General features: G+C 38.5%; 2 protein-coding genes across 2 annotated transcripts in view; one reads left to right on the top strand and one right to left on the bottom strand.

Annotated features, from left to right (window-relative positions):
- The window catches only part of LOC132130878 (pre-mRNA-splicing factor RBM22-like), a 22716-nt gene extending 21234 nt beyond the window's left edge, over nt 1-1482 (top strand). The window contains exons 10-11 of the mRNA XM_059542726.1: nt 497-631; nt 730-1482. Coding sequence (XP_059398709.1) covers nt 497-631; nt 730-878 — 284 coding nt within the window. The 3' untranslated portion in view covers nt 879-1482. The remainder of the gene's footprint in view (nt 1-496; nt 632-729) is intronic.
- LOC132130880 (myozenin-2-like) lies at nt 1233-16547 on the bottom strand. The gene is made up of 6 exons (XM_059542731.1): nt 16511-16547; nt 16254-16342; nt 10587-10741; nt 3370-3532; nt 3097-3280; nt 1233-1790 (listed from the first exon to the last, which is right to left on the bottom strand). The coding sequence occupies exons 4-6, from the start codon at nt 3497-3499 to the stop codon at nt 1601-1603; spliced, it is 504 nt and encodes a 167-aa protein (XP_059398714.1). The 5' UTR covers nt 3500-3532; nt 10587-10741; nt 16254-16342; nt 16511-16547; the 3' UTR covers nt 1233-1600.

Below are 16547 nucleotides of genomic sequence, written 5' to 3'. Positions count from 1 at the left end.
AAAGCTAGATCTGCCACACAGGAAAAATATATAAATATACAGTGAAAATTTCATAATTGACGTGTATTATTTTTTTTACATTTATTTAATACATTTTTTTATTTGGAATTGTATTGGTTGCATTTATTTGATTAACTTTTATTTATTTTTTTTTAGCTTGAACTTTTTGAGTGTGATACTAGTAATTTATTGCTATTATTACTATTTATTTATTTTTGGACCTTGATCCTGTCACACTAGTAAAAAACATTTACAATGATAATTTATTAAGTTATAATTTAAGATAAAAAATTAACTATATCTCCTGCTATATAATATAATATAAATAGTAATTATTATAATAAATTATTTAAATAAAAATGAATGCATCTATTATATTTACTGCTTTTACAATGGAGTACAGTTATTCCAAACAAATAAATTGATTGGGGGCCTCTATATATTATGTAAGGTAGAGCAGTGTGTGAATTCTACCTTTCTCATATTTTTTCAACAGCTCTGCCCCTACCCCTTGTGTCTGATGAAGATGCCTCCACCAATTACTTCAACCTGGTTCCCACCAACTCCCCTGCTGTCATGAACCAGGTGGGACTTCCTCCTCCACCTGGGGTTGCCATGCCCCCACCACCTGGTGAGATTCCCCCCACATAGTTCCTCCTTCCTTTTTTTTTTGTACTCTCTAAGTAACCCATGATTCACTATCCCGTTAACCTTATCTGCTCTCTCCAGGTTTTGGTCCTCCTATGTTCCATGCTATGGATCCCATGGCCCCGCCAATGCCCCCTCCTATGGCCATGAGGCCCCCCGGACAGGTCCACTACCCATCCCAAGATCCTCAGCGGATGGGCGCCCATGCAAGTCGCCATGGAGGTCTTTAGATAGTTATACAGCTACCTCAATGCTCAGCAATGACATATGAACAACTGAATCCAGAGTGATGTCACCTCTGCCCTCATTTTTAAGCATTCACATCTGTCAATCATTTTCAGAGCATGGAATGCATACTTGAACCTGGAGAATATCTGAAAAATACTAGCATATAAGAATGTAAACCATGACAAATGGTTTAAGTAATGGTTTTAAGCATTTAATTTATAATAACCCTTCATGGTTTCTGTTATCTTTTTGTCAGTTTATGTTTTGTATGTAATGATATGAAACAGATATCATGCCTTTTTTAGGGCCGAAAATAATCTTTTGCAGTGACCAACAACTAACAAGTGGGGGCACTATTGACTATTTCATTCACCTGAAGTCTTTATTTGTTTGACAGTTTTGTCCTAATTCCAGGATTCATATTACAGTTTGTGCTAGTGTCCATATCTTTCCATTTTGTTCTGTAAAGTATGAAGTGTGTTGTCCTGAATTTAAGACATTTTTTATATATATATATGTATATACAGCTGTCTAGTTGCATTGTTGCATTAAAGAAGCTTCACATTTTGTAATATTGTGTAAACATAAATATACCATGATAATAGACACTGTATGTAAACTTTCAATTTGTGTTTGATGGCTCCGCTTATAATTCAGAGTAGCAATGTAGGCATCCCTCAGAAATTCAGTCTTTAATTGTAGTTTGGCAAAAAAGTTGAGAATGCTAGATTCGCAGATCAGGAGACTCTACAGCGTACTTGGTGCCCCAGCCCTGTGGAGTACGATTGAAATTGGGCCGATGGCACATCCTGTCCCAGGTCAGGTGTGGCTCTGTGTGAGCCTGCAGCATCTCAAAGCCAGGTAGCGGCAGAGACCTCACAGTACCTGCTGTCCCACCAAACGGCGTAGGGGCTCTGTGAAGAATGACAATGACTGCGTTTACATGCAGCCAATAACCCGTTCAAAACCGGGATATTAGCAATAACCCGCTCGCGCACGGCCATGTAAACACCGGCAAAAACCCGGATATGCTCATATCCCGGTTTTTAAAAACCGGGATATTATACCTGAGGTACCCCTTTTCTAACCCGAATATTTGGTCTTGTAAACGCGTTTCGGCATACCCCCATCAAAATGTGTGTTCTGCGCATGTTCCATTCGCAAGGAATCATTCGCAGTATAGAGGCACAGTAGTGTCAAGTGCTGCTGGTGGATCAGTACCAGCGCCAAAGCGCAAACAAAGACTATAGCTATCTGCCCCAAACTATTCTTTATCCGCCTGCTGCTGCTGTTGTTGTTGTTGTCTTTGGATACAGGAAGAAGAATCGGAAATTACGCATATTGCGTCTTGTCGTCCGTACGTCCAGACGCTAACCGTGCGTCGCCGTTTACATCGGGATTGGCGACTGATTACACATTCCATGCATACAGGAGTAACTCTCTCTGCTCACGCATGTAAACGGGTTATCCCGAATGTTTCAGAAACCCAAATAGTGACCTTAACCCGACCATTACCCGAATTTTAACAGCATGTAAACGTAGTCAGTGATTGTTGTTCATGTCCCTAAAAATAGTCTGACTTTCCCTAACAGCTGAGTGGAAAAAGTCTAGTCTTTTTCACCCACATGCTGATGTATGAGCCAGGACCAGCGTAAGGTTTCAAGATACAAATTCTGTTTCCGTCAAATTCCGTTAAAACCAAGTTTTTTGGCAGGCAGCCTTCCCACGCCAGACATAAGAAGTATTTTATGTATAATGTTACTAGAAGTGGGCGTCTGATGTCCTTCCTTAATCCAACCACCATTTCGAGGTACTTTTGCTAATTAGTTTATCTACTAATTTATTTGAAAGGAAAGTGGAATTGTGACATTTAAAAAATAGTTTGAAAAACAAACTTCTGTTATGTGAGCACCAAAGCTTGAGGATGTGTACATATATATATTTTATATATATATATAAATAAATAAAATAATATATATAAATATATAATATAAATAATAATAATAATAGTAGATTACCAATCAAGGAAACTGCACCAAAAGAACCCATCCACTATCACGAAGCACTGCAAATGATATTATCAAGTCTCCCTATGAATGAATCATTCACAAGACCAAAAACATGCCTTTACAAATTAAACAGAATTTGTTTTGGTTTAAAGTTTTACTTCAGTATTTGCTTCATGCTAATGAGGGTGAAAGTATCTGTTGTGATTAGTACCTGTTGAAGCATTTGTAGTTGGCTGGGGTGAGTTTGTAAGGTGGCTCAGGCAGATGGGTACTGATACTAGCCAACAGCGTCTCATTGCCAATGGGTTTTTTCTCCCAGGGTGATTGGTAAGACTTGGGGATCACAGTGACATTGAACTTTTCTGGAGGAACCTCTTTCAGAGGCACCCCATAACCTTTGTGAGAGAATTGAGTGACCTTTAGGATTTGACTTTGACTTTGAGAACAGCAAAAAACCTAAATGTACTCAAAGTGCTGTATTTACCAGGTGCAAGCACGCTTGGGATTCCTTTCTTAGCAACTGTGTGCTTTAGTGTGGTGACTAGGCTGTTCTTTCCAGGCTGGTTGATGTAGATTTCAGAGGTGAAGCAATCACTTCCTTTATCTCCTTGCATGGCATTCTGACCTTGAAGTGTTTCCTCTAAGTGCTAGACAGTGTTAAAACATCATCCATTATTACTGAAACTACACACTTAAAAATAAAAGGTCAAGGAACCTTTCAGTGAACAGTTCTTAAATTAGCCTTGTTTTTCATAGAGTGAAGAACATTTTAATAATATAAAGAAACTTATGCAATGGACAGTTACTATGTTAAAGGTTCTTCATGGAACCATACTGAACCAGAACCAGTACTGCCTGAGGTTAATAGTTATTTCAGGGTTGTCCTATCCTGCTCCTGGATGGCCTGCTGGGTTTAGTGCCAACCAGCTGCCTGGAGGTTTCTAGTGGTCATGAAGACCTTGATTAGCTGGTCCAGGCGTATTTAATTAGGTTAATAAACTGCTGGAAGGTGGTCTTCCAGGTGTAGGATTGGACACCCCTTGCTCACTAAACATCTTTAATTTTGCTCAGGGGTATCCAGTCCTGCTTCTAGAGGGCCTTCTGACAGTGTTTCGCCTTAATGATAATTAAACACCTACTGTTACTAGCTAATCAAACTCATCAGGGTGACTGGAAACTTCTAGGCTGCTGGTTGGAGCTAAACTCCTTAGGAAGTTGGCTCTCTGGAAGAAGGAATGGACAACTCTGGTTTCACATTCAAACAGCTTCCCATTTTACTTCTGTAAAGTAAAAATTTTGCTACTATGAGTAAAACAGGATATCGAATGAGAATACAATAGAACGGGACTTGATTTTATCCAACAGGGATTGATTGATCATGAAAAGTGGACATTCCAGAATAGAACTTGAATGTGAATTTGCAGTCGATTGTGGAACTGTTGAGGAAGCTTTTTGACTTGGAGGCAGTAGGCCAAATTCACCCTGAAGACGATTTCAGCACTTCTCAAAGGTAGAACTTTGTTATTGTTTGTTATTATTGCCACAATATTAAAGTTAACCCACATAGAATTGTCTTGCCTATTGACATTACCCTAACAATAAAATAGCTATCACAAGCACCAGAAGCAGAGTGTGCTACAGGAGTGTCTTTATATAGCCACTGGTGCTCATTGGATGTGATGGAGGTAAAAATTATGTAGACAAAATACTTCTATGGCACTCACGTGGTGAGATAAAAAAGCCTTTAATGAACTGGGCTTTAATCAATACAACTGGTTAAAAGTAAATCTTCACGAATATGTGGGTATATTAAAAAATTATAATAATTATACATACAACAGTGTAGATATAAAATTGTACATCATCAACAATGCAAAGTACAAAAATGGTAAAAAAAAAAAAAAAAAATTTATTTATTCATTAACTCCTGGGGAATTAGGTGCCCGAAGTGTATGGATCCAAAAAGTATCTTGTTGTAGAAGCTGTTTCTGTCTTTTTTCACCTCGTTTTGAACATGGGATAAATTCAATTCCAATCATATATCTATTAATTGAACTTTCTGTGGCCCTGGTTAAAACTTTAGAGTCAAAAACCCTCTGTCGAAATCTGCTGGTCATGTCCTGTAATTGAATTTCATAATCGTCTTCTCTATCACAAATACGTTTCAATCTTTGAAATTGGCCATGAAGTATTGGCCAGAGTGAATGAAAATGTTAGCTCTAAGAATTGTATTTCGATCAATTGGTTTCCTACAGATTGAAGTATGTAGCCCACCATTGACCTCATTATTTTCAGATCAAGACAATTGATTTTAGACACTGAATATGCAAGGATCAATTTAAAATTTATTTTATGCCATTAATATACTGGTAAACCTGTGCAATTCTGATTCTGAACCAGACCAAATAATCAGGACATAATCAATGTATCTACCCCACATAACAGTTTTATCCAAAAATAAATTTCTAAATCAAATAAATGTATCTTTCTTCCCACAGTCCTAAAAATATATTGGCATAATTGGGACCGAAACAAGCACCCATTGCCGTACCTTTCATCAGTTTGTAGAAGACATTTAAAAAAAAAAAGTAATTGTTTTTAATAGTCTACTCCATCAATTGCAAAATAAAAGTAGTAAGTGGTACACTTTCTGGTGATCTATTACTCAAATAAATAAATAAAAAACTCAACATTTTCAACAGCTTCAAGTCCCCCAAATAATCAATATTAGTGTCAGGGATTCAACATCCATGGTCACTAACAAAGATTCACCTGCATTTTTTATGTCATTAATCTTACTGAGCACATGAGTAATATCTTAAATATATGACTGCAGCATACATAAATAAGGTTTTATAAAAAAAATACTGTGATGCTGGTTCTGTCAATGATCCATTTCCACTAATAATGGGCCTAAATACTAAATGGGTCTCTAAATACTTGTGAATCTTTGGCAACATGTAAAACTATGGAACACGAGGGTCTTTGCAAAGTAAGAAGTCATATTTCTTTTGGGATATCCAATTATTGTCCTTCGTAGATATAAGATCCGTGGGTTGAATTGTCATGGAATTGGCAGTTAAGGCTAGATAATACTCAGGCTTGGCAATTTGTCGAATTCCTTCCTGAATATTGCTCTCTCTCTCAAACAACAACAACGCCTCTTTTATCCGGTGGTTTCACAATGATGTCCTTGTTTTCAGATAACCGCTTCAATGCTGTAGATTTGTGAGTTTTTCTCTGCCGCACTCTGATTAGCATTTCTCTGATTAGCAAACAGACAGGCAACTCCTGTCAAATTTGTAGGATTGATCTTTTCAGTGTTGTCCATAGCATAATGGTTGTTATAATAATACCATGTTTTAAGGTATAAGTTCATATAAAAGCAAAAAAAATCTACTTTAGTTTGGAATTCAATAGCAGTAGATTGGGGCAAATGTGGGGCAAAAAAGGCCCTTCGAAAGAATAGAAATCCAGTCAGGTGAAAGAGCAATATTTGATATGTTAATCACAGTCTCAGGGGCTGTTTACACCTGGCCACTTCATGCGTTTTCTCAGACCGGATAGCTATCTGATTTATCAAAACGGTTCCATTTACACCTGGTCACATGAATGTGTTTTTGCGAAACGGATTTAAATCCGATCTTCAATTCCCGCGCTATATGCAGATTTAATGGAGTGCACGTCACCGAAAGCAACAGATATGAGCTGCATTTTATTGATCATCAGCTAAAATTTCAAGAGAGAGCGGCAACAGCACTGGTAAGATCATTTCATTTCTCTACTATTAATGATGAAGATTGTGTGTTAAGCGTTCGCGACTTACTTTCACTTTGATTTGCGATAGTTTGCACGTTGGTTTAATGAATATATGCTCAGCTTCTCATCTTGTGGTGCGTGTTCCAGTAGCGTCATATCTGGCTATAACATTACATATAGCTAGCCTATAACACGCCCTCACACGTTTATTTTTTTTTTAGCATTTTGGGGAGGAGTACAATTTACATATGTGGTTTTAACAACCAGATGCATTTACACTTGTCTAGTTTTGTCTGGAATCAGTTGCGTTTCGGAGGGCATTTACACCTGGTCTTTTCACGATCGGATAGCTCCGATCTGAGAAAACGCATGAAGTGGCCAGGTGTAAACGGCCCCTCAGTCTCCCTTGATTCCTGGTTCGGATGTCTACTTGGGCTGTTTGATGATCTTTGAGTACATTCCCTCCGTGTCCTCTGCTGCCTCTTCAGCCTCTTCTGTTTACTTGAGTCCACCTTGTATCTGGAATCTACAAAAACTTGTGTACCAGAGGGTGTCAATGTAGAAAGCAAACCTTCATCATCATCACTACTGGGTAAATTGAATGAAACTGGCCTCTCTTTTTCAGGTCAGGTACAATGGACTTTGTCTCTCATTCCAATTGTAAACTTTACTTTCTTGATAATCTTTCTGGTCACTTTTAAACTTGGACCACTTTTCTTCTGTTATGAAGTCAGATAACCAATTCAATTTCGTCACAAAAGGAAGTCTGTGTTCAAGTGAGTATTCTTTAAAGCCTTTGAGTTTAATTGTCTCAATCTCTTTTTCTGTTTCAGATTTTTGCTTTGTAGCTTCCTCAATGAGGAGAAGGATGAGATCCGGGGAGCATTTATTCAAAATTGCTTTTGACTTGTTTTTAAAGTCCAAATTATCAGCTCCAAAAGTTGGAAACTTCGTAATTCTCAAACCTTGCAGAATCATTTCTTTTCTTCAATAATCTGATAAAGTGATGATGTGGAGTTGCAATTTCAAATCTTTCTCTTATAACTTTAGTTCAATTTTTTTTTATTATGATATCTGAATTCATTCCTCTCAGGGGCGTAGCCATCATTTCAAAAGTGAGGGGGACAGAATGTCAAGCATTATACCAGTTTTTTTTTTTTTTAGATCTTTGTAGACAGGTTATTGCTTAATTGGCTTAATATGCTATTCACGTGTAAAGCAATAAAACAGAAAGAAAAAAAGGAATACAGATGTTCTGTAATCTATATTGCACATGGTATTGTATATTTTACTATATTGTTTACATATTTTAAATAGTTTTTTGTGTATGTTGTTTTGTATGTGAATGGCACACAGTAATGGATACTTTCACATTCACACTCTACTTTATTCTAGTCCACATTTCAGGAAGAAAATAAAAAAAATCACTCAAACCACACATTTGCAGATACTGTATGTATTGAACTCAAATGACAAACATGTCACAGTAAGGAGACCTTAAATTAGTGGAACAATAAGATGCAATAAACAGTTAGTGTTCATTCACATTTATGCTTTTCCTTTTAGGCTTGTTTTTTTCAAAAGCAGCAGATTATTCATACAGAGTTAACGTGTATATATATCTCAGCATTTTAAGCTACTTGAAACTGCCAAAAGTGTTTCTGCGACGTTGATTTCCATCTATGAATTGCTGAGCAATCATCTCCCTATCTATACTGTCCAGTTTGTCACTGTTGATGTGACACACAGCAACATTGTTAAGACGAGACTGTGTCATTGTGCTTCGGAACCAGGTTTTTAATCTTCGCAGACAGCTGAAGCTTCTTTCAGCCTCTGCTGAAGAAACAGGGCAAACAAGGAGCAACCTCACAAGTGTTTCCACTTGGTCAAAGAGTTGGCGGACTTCTGGCAACATATTCCGAAGAGTGTTTGCAGCCTCAGTAGTTGACTGATAATCGTACTTGGACCTGAACAAAATTCTGAACTTATTCCAGTCATTTGTTTTCCCTCACCTCTGAGGCCTTCTTGAAACTTTCTGCTTCATTCCCTCTCAACTCTAAAGTAACTTCTGGCTCTGTCTATTGACAATAAAGAAGTGTTTGAAATATGCAGAGACATGGAATTGTGACATACATAAGAAATTATGTACACTGCTGAACAATAACCAATAATTTGAATCCTAAATTATGTTTCCTATATTTTCCTAATGGTAATTTTATGATTGGTCTATATATGGTACTTCAAACACCTGTTGTAGATTTTATACAATAAAAAAATGCAATAGCAGGTGTTTTTAAAAGCCAGTCTATCACTTTTCACCTGTGAAGTTTCTTTTTGTTGTGTGTCATCCTCTTTCTGACCTGACAACCCTAGGCTCCCTGTTTCTTGATCAATCTTGACAACAGAGAAGGAAAAAAAATAAAAATTAAATTAGCGCAATAATATTAATGAACCCTATAAATTAAGACCTAAATCAGAACATTAATGCATACAATTGCATACTGCATTTATATTGAATGGTAATACTTCAATAAGGTTTCATTAGTTAATCTATCTGTCTGTCTGTCTGTCTGTCTGTCTATCTATCTATCTATCTATCTATCTATCTATCTATCTATCTATCTATCTATCTATCTATCTATCTATCTATCTATCTATCTGTTTCACTTAACCAAAACTGTCTTTCATATTGAAAACATGCAAACTTAATGCTTTTAAAACTTCTTCAGACTTTCTGGTTAGGCTTTTTAAAGAAAACTTAAAGTTTGTCTACAAACCTTTTTAATCTAATTGTAAAGTGTTACCTTATTATATGGTAAACATCTTGTACACGTTACAACGCTGCATGATTCAAGCAAATAAATTAGATAATGGCTGTTAGCCTAATGCATGAAAATCCAAATTCAGCATTAACAATCACAATCTTTATTATAATTTGAAGGGCTTTGATAACATATCTGTGAAAATAAAAGACATTACGAATAAAAAAGATCAAAATAAGCTGCACGTTTGTGCAGTAACGTTAGTGAAAATCTTCAATTTATTTAAGGTTCTTCAATCTTCAATTCTTCATAAAGAAAATTAGGCGAAGTAATTCATCAATGACAATGAGCAACCCAATTCGGATACCACATGACAACTTACGGTGCTTGACTTTTTCGCGAAAAAAGAGTGAATAGTTTTTTGCCGTTTTGAATTCATTTCGACCTTCGACGATGGATTCAGTGCGGGTGCGAGCATGGGCGTGTGGTGATGCACGAGCGCGAGTGACTGATTACCATGGCAACGTGAAAGTCACGTGTAGATAGATAGACGATCTTTTCTCTTTGAATTTTAAATCTGTATGTATAACTACACATTGTCTTGCGAAAACCTCACCATGTCGTGAACACTTCCCCTATGAAAAAGTGCGGGGGACAAATTTACATTTTCTAAAAAGTGGGGGGGGACACGTCCCCCGCGTCCCCCGCGTAATCTACGCCTATGATTCCTCTTATACCTTCATAGTTTAACAGCATGTCTTGTATGATGTTCTTGCCCTCCTATTTGCATAGGAAAAGGATGTAGTCATCATTGTTATTATTATTATTATTTTTCTTCTTCCTACTAAGAGGCTAGTCTTATCCACAGCCACATATTAACCAGCTGTCTATGATTATTCATTAATTAACACTAGTTGATGTGTGTCCTGAAGAACGCTATTTGCTGAAATGTGTGGATCTACTTTCAACCAGTTGTAATGATTTAAGTCCAGTTCATTAAAGGCTTTTTAATCTTACCACGTGAGTGCCATGGAAATATTTTGTCTGCACAATAAAATAGCTATTTGGCTACTGGTTAAAATTGGGGCCAAATTAATAACTGTATCAAACCCATAAGAAAATTGTTTCAATTCTGATTTCAAGTTGACTTTAACCTGGTGAACACAGTAAGATGTCTTACACTGAGTTGTCTCTGTGCTATATTCTCTAAGGTGAACCTCTACACTCTTTTGAGTCTCTCGTGAAACATAATAGATCCTCTGTTGGACAGCAGATTGAGCTCCTCCATCATCAGATCCCGAGGAACACTGATCTTCTTCCCCAGGTTCAAACATGCTGAGTTACATATACAGATATGTTAAAATGCATTTATATTAATCATAGAACAATTATCCTTTGACATAACATTACAATGTTATAAACTAGTAATTACAGCACTATAAACAATTACATGCCATGCTTCTGAAAGTTGATGAAAAACTATAGATTATAGAAATTTGCAGGTTTTCTTTAATAGTGTATGATCATTTATAATTAATGTCAGCTAAAGCATGTCAAACATTCTGTCATTTTGGCTCTCCAATCTTGCACAAAATGTACGACTGTGATTAAATTATTAAATTTGACACAGGCATCAGGGTGTAACCTCAGCCTGCTGTTTGTTCAGTAATGTTTAAGAGGATTCAGATCTTTTCCAATCAGGCATGGTTGAGTCATGGTCTCCTGGAGCAAAGCATTTAGTCTCCTGCTGTCATATTACATTACAAATACTCTTACTGTTTTGGAAGCCGAGTCAAAGCAGTTGAGACATGCCAGAGGAGAGAAAATTTGGCTCTCTGTTTTCACTTTACAGACTGCTTTGCTTTTCCCCCCAAGTCACAGTGCTGTTACTTTCAAGCTGATTTAATTGAATCAGTCTTATCTATTGAGTTTAGTGGTGCAACGGATCACAAAATTCACGGTTTGAATCATATACGGATTTTGAGTCACAGATTGGATAATTTTTCGGATCAGCAAAGAAAGAAATAAATAAATAAATAAAAGACCTTCTATACCACAGCAAAACTACTAGATTAACTAATTAAGTTAGTAATAAAACAAAAACAATTGCACAAATCACCCCCATAGATGAAAACAACAAATCACAATTACAAATTACAGAATTTGATGCAGAAATGTAATAATTAAGTTTAACACAATAGTGCTCACTGCATAAGTTAAAGGGGTCATGATGTAATTTTAAGTTTTCCTTTCCGTTCATCTTCGGAACACAGTTTAAGATATTTTAGATTTAGTCCGAGAGCTTTCTGTCCCTCCATTGAAAACCTATGTACAGTATAGTATCCATGTCCAGAAAGGTAATAATTAGTCCGTTACACCAGAGAGTCAGTTAGAATTTTTTGAAGCATTGAAAATACATTTTGGTCCAAAAATAGCAAAAACTATGCATTTATTCAGCATTGTCTTCTTTTCCGGGTCTGTTGTGAGCAAGTTCAAAACACTGCGGTTTAGTGATATCCGGTTTGCAAACGAATCACTCGATGTAACTAGATCTTCATGAACCAGTTCACCAAATCGAACTGAATCGTTTTGAAATGGTTCACGTCTCCAATAAGCATTAATCCACAAATGACTTTAAAGGGATAGTTCACCCAAAAATCTAAATTATGTAATTAATAACTCACCCTCATGTCGTTCCAAACCAGTAAGACCTCCATTTATCTTCGGAACACAGTTTAAGATATTTTAGATTTTGTTCGAGAGCTCAGTCCCTCCATTGATGCTGTGTGTACGGTACACTGTCCATGTCCAGAAAGGTAAGAAAAACATGATCAAAGTAGTCCATGTGACATCAGAGGGTCATTTTGAATATTTTGAAGCATTGAAAATACATTTTGGTCCAAAAAGAGCAAAAACTACGACTTTATTCAGCATTGTCTTCTCTTCCTTGTCTGTTGTGAGAGAGTTCAAAACAAAGCAGTTTGTCATATCCGGTTTGCAAAGAATCATTCGATGTAACCGGCTCTTTTTAAACCAGTTCACCAAATCGAACTGAATCATTTTAAACGGTCCGCATCTGCAATACGCATTAATCCACAAACGACTTAAGCTGTTAACTTTTTTAATGTGGCTGACACTCCCTCTGAGTTAAAACAAACCAATATCCTGGAGTAATTCATTTACTCTAACAGTACACTGACTGAACTGCTGTGAAGAGAGAACTGAAGATGAACACCTAGCCGAGCCAGATAATGAGCAGAAAGGGCTGTTTCCGGAGCTATAGAGAGCAAAGAAAGTGCTGAAGGGTCCATGTCTGACACCCATCACAGTGAAGGGGAATTTCACAGCCGCTGTAGGAACAGACAGTAAAAGCAGTAAAAAGCCTGTAGTCCAAGGTCTGAAGTTTAGCCTACTGGAACGTCCAGCTATCCAGTCCAGCTATTAGGGCTAGTGGCTAGAGTAGACACAGTGGCACTGAATTCAGTCGAGAGAGTCAAGGAGCAGTTCCCCACACTGTTCAACGGGCTTGGCAAGATGGAGGGTGAATACAAGATAGAGCAGGGTGCCAAAGTATTCTCAAAAATCATTGCAAACTCAGGGTTTTGGCAAATTCCACTTGCCAAGGAGTCCGCTCTCGCTCGCCTCCCGGAGGCATCCTGTGCCAAATGGACGACGTGCTCGTGTACAGAGACATACAGACTGCTTGTGGTGCTGGGGAGGCTGCAGGAGGCAGGCGTCATGCTGAGATGTGAGAAATGTGAATTCTCAAAAGGCCATGTCAAATTTCTCGGCCAGATCATAGATGCAACTGGCGTGAGAGCAGATCCTAACAAAGTGAGGGCAGTGACCGACATAGAGGAGCCTGAGGACGCGAGCGGAGTAGGATGATTCCTCGGGATGGTAAATCACCTGGGAAAGTACTTACCTCATCTGGCAGAAAAGACACAGCCACTCCAGGACCTGTTAAAGAAGCAAAACGTGTTTCAGTGGGGGCATGATCAAAAAAAGCATCAAAGAATTCAGCAGCATCAAAGAGGATGTGAGCACGCCACGGAGACGGTTGTCTCAGCTGATGGGTCATCATTTAGACTGGGAGCTGTGCTACTCCAGACAGGAGGATGGCCACCTCAAGCCAGTCGCGTATAGCTCCAGAGCACCCACAGACACTGAGAAAAGGTAAGCACAGATTGAGAAAGAGGCTTTGGGAATCACATGGGCGAGCATTTCTCAGTCTTCCTGGTGGTCATCACATCCCACGTTGAAACAGACAACAAGCCTCTGGTTCCGTTACTAGGCTCCAGGAGCCTGGATGAGCTCCCGCCACACATTCAGAGACTCAGAATGAGACTGATGGCCTTCAGTTTCTCCATCTCCCATGTGGCCGGCAAGAAGTTGGCCACGGCGGATGTGCTATCAAGGGCACCGTTGCGAGACAGAGGGCAGCTGGAGCAGGAAGAGGAAGGCAACCTGTATGTAAACATGATCATGTCAACCCTCCCAGCTACAGAAAAGAGGCTACAAGAAGTAAGGGAACATCAAGATCTTGATGAAATACTGAGCCAAGTAAAAAGGTACTGTACTGAGGGCTGGCCAGACAGATCCACAATAGACAGAGCTTACCTACCGTACACACGTCGCGGAAGAGCTATCAGTGCAGAAAGGCTTATTACTGAAAGGATGCAGACTAGTTATTCCCAAGCTGCTACAGACAGACATCCTTCAGAAACTGCACGCAGGACACCAAGTTATAGCAAAGTGTCGTGAAAGAGCCAAACAATCTGTCTGGTGGCCGGGACTGTGTACACAGCTTCAGAAAGTGGTCGAGGGCTGCGACACATGTGCAAAAGAAAGAATCAACCCCAAAGAGCCACTGCTGCCTACAGAATTCCCTGATAGATCATGGGCGAAGGTGGGATGATAACCAGTATCTATTGGTGGTAGACTACTTTTCCCATTTCATTGAGGTAGCTAAACTCACATCTACAACCTCATTAGCAGTAGTGGAACATTGCAAGTCTATCTTTACCAGGCATGGCATACTGTCCAAGGACATTACAGATAATGGACCCCAGTTCTCATCACTCAGTTTGCAACACAATGGGGGTTCACACACACAATGTCCAGCCCCAGATAGGCTTAGAGCAATGGAGAAGCAGAGTGAGCTGTGCGGACAGTTAAAGGCCTGCTCCAAAAAGGAAAAGACCAATATCTGGCACTCATGGCTTACAGAGCCATACCACTTGCCAACGGGTACAGTACAGAACAAAAGTTCCGGTCACTCTGTCATCTCTCGACCCAGGCAGGACTGACATAACCAAATTCAAAGAGGAGGAACAGAAAAAGAGACTGAGATTGAGCTGGAACTTCAACAAAAGACACAGAGCTCAACATCTCACAAGACTGACACCAGGCGACCATGTCTGCGTAAAGGACACAAAGGAGAAGGGGACAGTGATAAGACAGGTGGAAGAACTAAGGTCATACGTCTTTGACACTCCCAGAGGGAACCTGTGCCAAAACCGAAACCACCTCGTCTCTACGCCAGTGGTGCCAGCAGCGCAGACCATCCTACCAGAGCCAGAGCAATGTACTGGTCAGCCAGTGAGGTCAGATCATGCAGAGCAGGGCCCAGTTTAACCATGCAGTGCTGAGCCTCTGGCACATTACCCTGCAAGAGAGATAAGACCTCTAGGGTACCTGAAGGATTTTGTGGCTAAATAGCAGGTACCCCTGGTGAGATTGAGTGATTTCTAATAAACCCCCACACTAAGTAGAAGGATTGGGCAGTCTACCCCACCTTCTTAATTCAGATTTTCAGTTAATGATAATTTGCTTATTGTTCTTAAGATACCATTTGATTTACAGTTCTACAGGAATATTTGAGAAAATGGCAATGGGTTATGTTGCCTTATGCATAGTGCAACAGTTTGAATTGGGAACAGTTAACTTTTGATAAAGTCTGTTACAGTACAGTGGGGTTAGTTTAATCTTGAGTTATATATCAGTACAACTGATTTTAGGATGTAGTGTTAAGGGATTTTGTAGGACACATGATGTGACGTTGCCCACTTGTGGTTAGGTGGGGGAAGTGGTAAACCAAGCACGGCCTAGAGAGCACAGGTTGGACATGCATCTCTGTGTTTATTTGTTAAGTTAGAGCCATTTAACTCTACATAAAGAACCATTTGCTACACTCCTGAATGAATCAGCTTTTGAACAAATCAAATGAATGAATAAATGACTTGATGACTTAATCATTAAGACATTCACCACCACCTACTGGCAGTTTTAGTTTATTATTTAGAGTATAATTTCATTAAATAAATAATTTTATATTTTCATAGTAATAATAATAAAAATTAAGAAAATATATTATTAAACTTATAGTTCACCCTGCCAAAAATGACAATTCTGTCATCATTTACTCACATGGTCCAAAACAGCTTGCTGAACCAACTTTTTGTAATCTCTGTTTGATGCTTTGCACAACAATGACTTTAAATGATCTTTTCAGAGAAATTTCTCCAAATTTGATGTGCAATTAATTAGATTAATTAATCGCCACATCGTGTAATTAATTATATTACCAGAACTAATTTTAACATAACTTTGTGTGTATGTGAAAAAGGAATCACGCGGTGTCTGAATCGCCCCCTCTCTCTCGCTCTCTCTCTCTCTGGGGGTGTGCGCTTCGGTTGCGCTCGGCAGCGGCTGAGCTCACAGAGTTAAAACTGCTTAAATGCATAAACTTGCAAGACAAAACGTGCAAATGCTAAACTTTTGCTCTGTGGTGGTGTGCTGTTTAAAGAAAATAAGAAGCTTTTTTCCTGATTCTAATGTGTCTTACCTGCATCTGTGTCAGAGCACAGTTCCTGTTGCTCTTTCTTGGGTACGTCAGTGTATGGCACAGGCATGATGATTTTAATAGTTTCCAGCCTTCAATAAAACAGGTCCAGTAAGATTTATCATTTATTTTTATACTTTTCTCCCCCACTAAATGAATCTGATTTGACCCTGATTTGATCTTAAATCAGACCTAAAACACTTGTTTAATCTGAGTTGCATAGATCACAGAAAAAATCCTTTGTTTACAGCAAAACTTACCAATTAGAAATCCTGTGTTTGCCTTTATGCCAGTCTA

Source organism: Carassius carassius, chromosome 47 (assembly GCF_963082965.1).
Source record: "Carassius carassius chromosome 47, fCarCar2.1, whole genome shotgun sequence".
In the NCBI taxonomy this organism is placed as follows: domain Eukaryota; kingdom Metazoa; phylum Chordata; class Actinopteri; order Cypriniformes; family Cyprinidae; genus Carassius; species Carassius carassius.
The sequence above is the reverse complement of the archived record's forward strand: the minus strand, read 5'-3'. Positions and strand labels throughout refer to the sequence as shown.

Coding starts and splice junctions, on each gene's coding strand:
- LOC132130880 (XM_059542731.1), bottom strand. CDS start 3,499: ATGCAAGGAGATAAAGGAAGTGATTGCTTCACCTCTGAAATCTACATC. Junction 3,281..3,369: donor CCCAAGCGTGCTTGCACCTG/GTAAATACAGCA, acceptor TCTCTCACAAAG/GTTATGGGGTGCCTCTGAAA. Junction 1,791..3,096: donor AACTACAAATGCTTCAACAG/GTACTAATCACA, acceptor CATTCTTCACAG/AGCCCCTACGCCGTTTGGTG.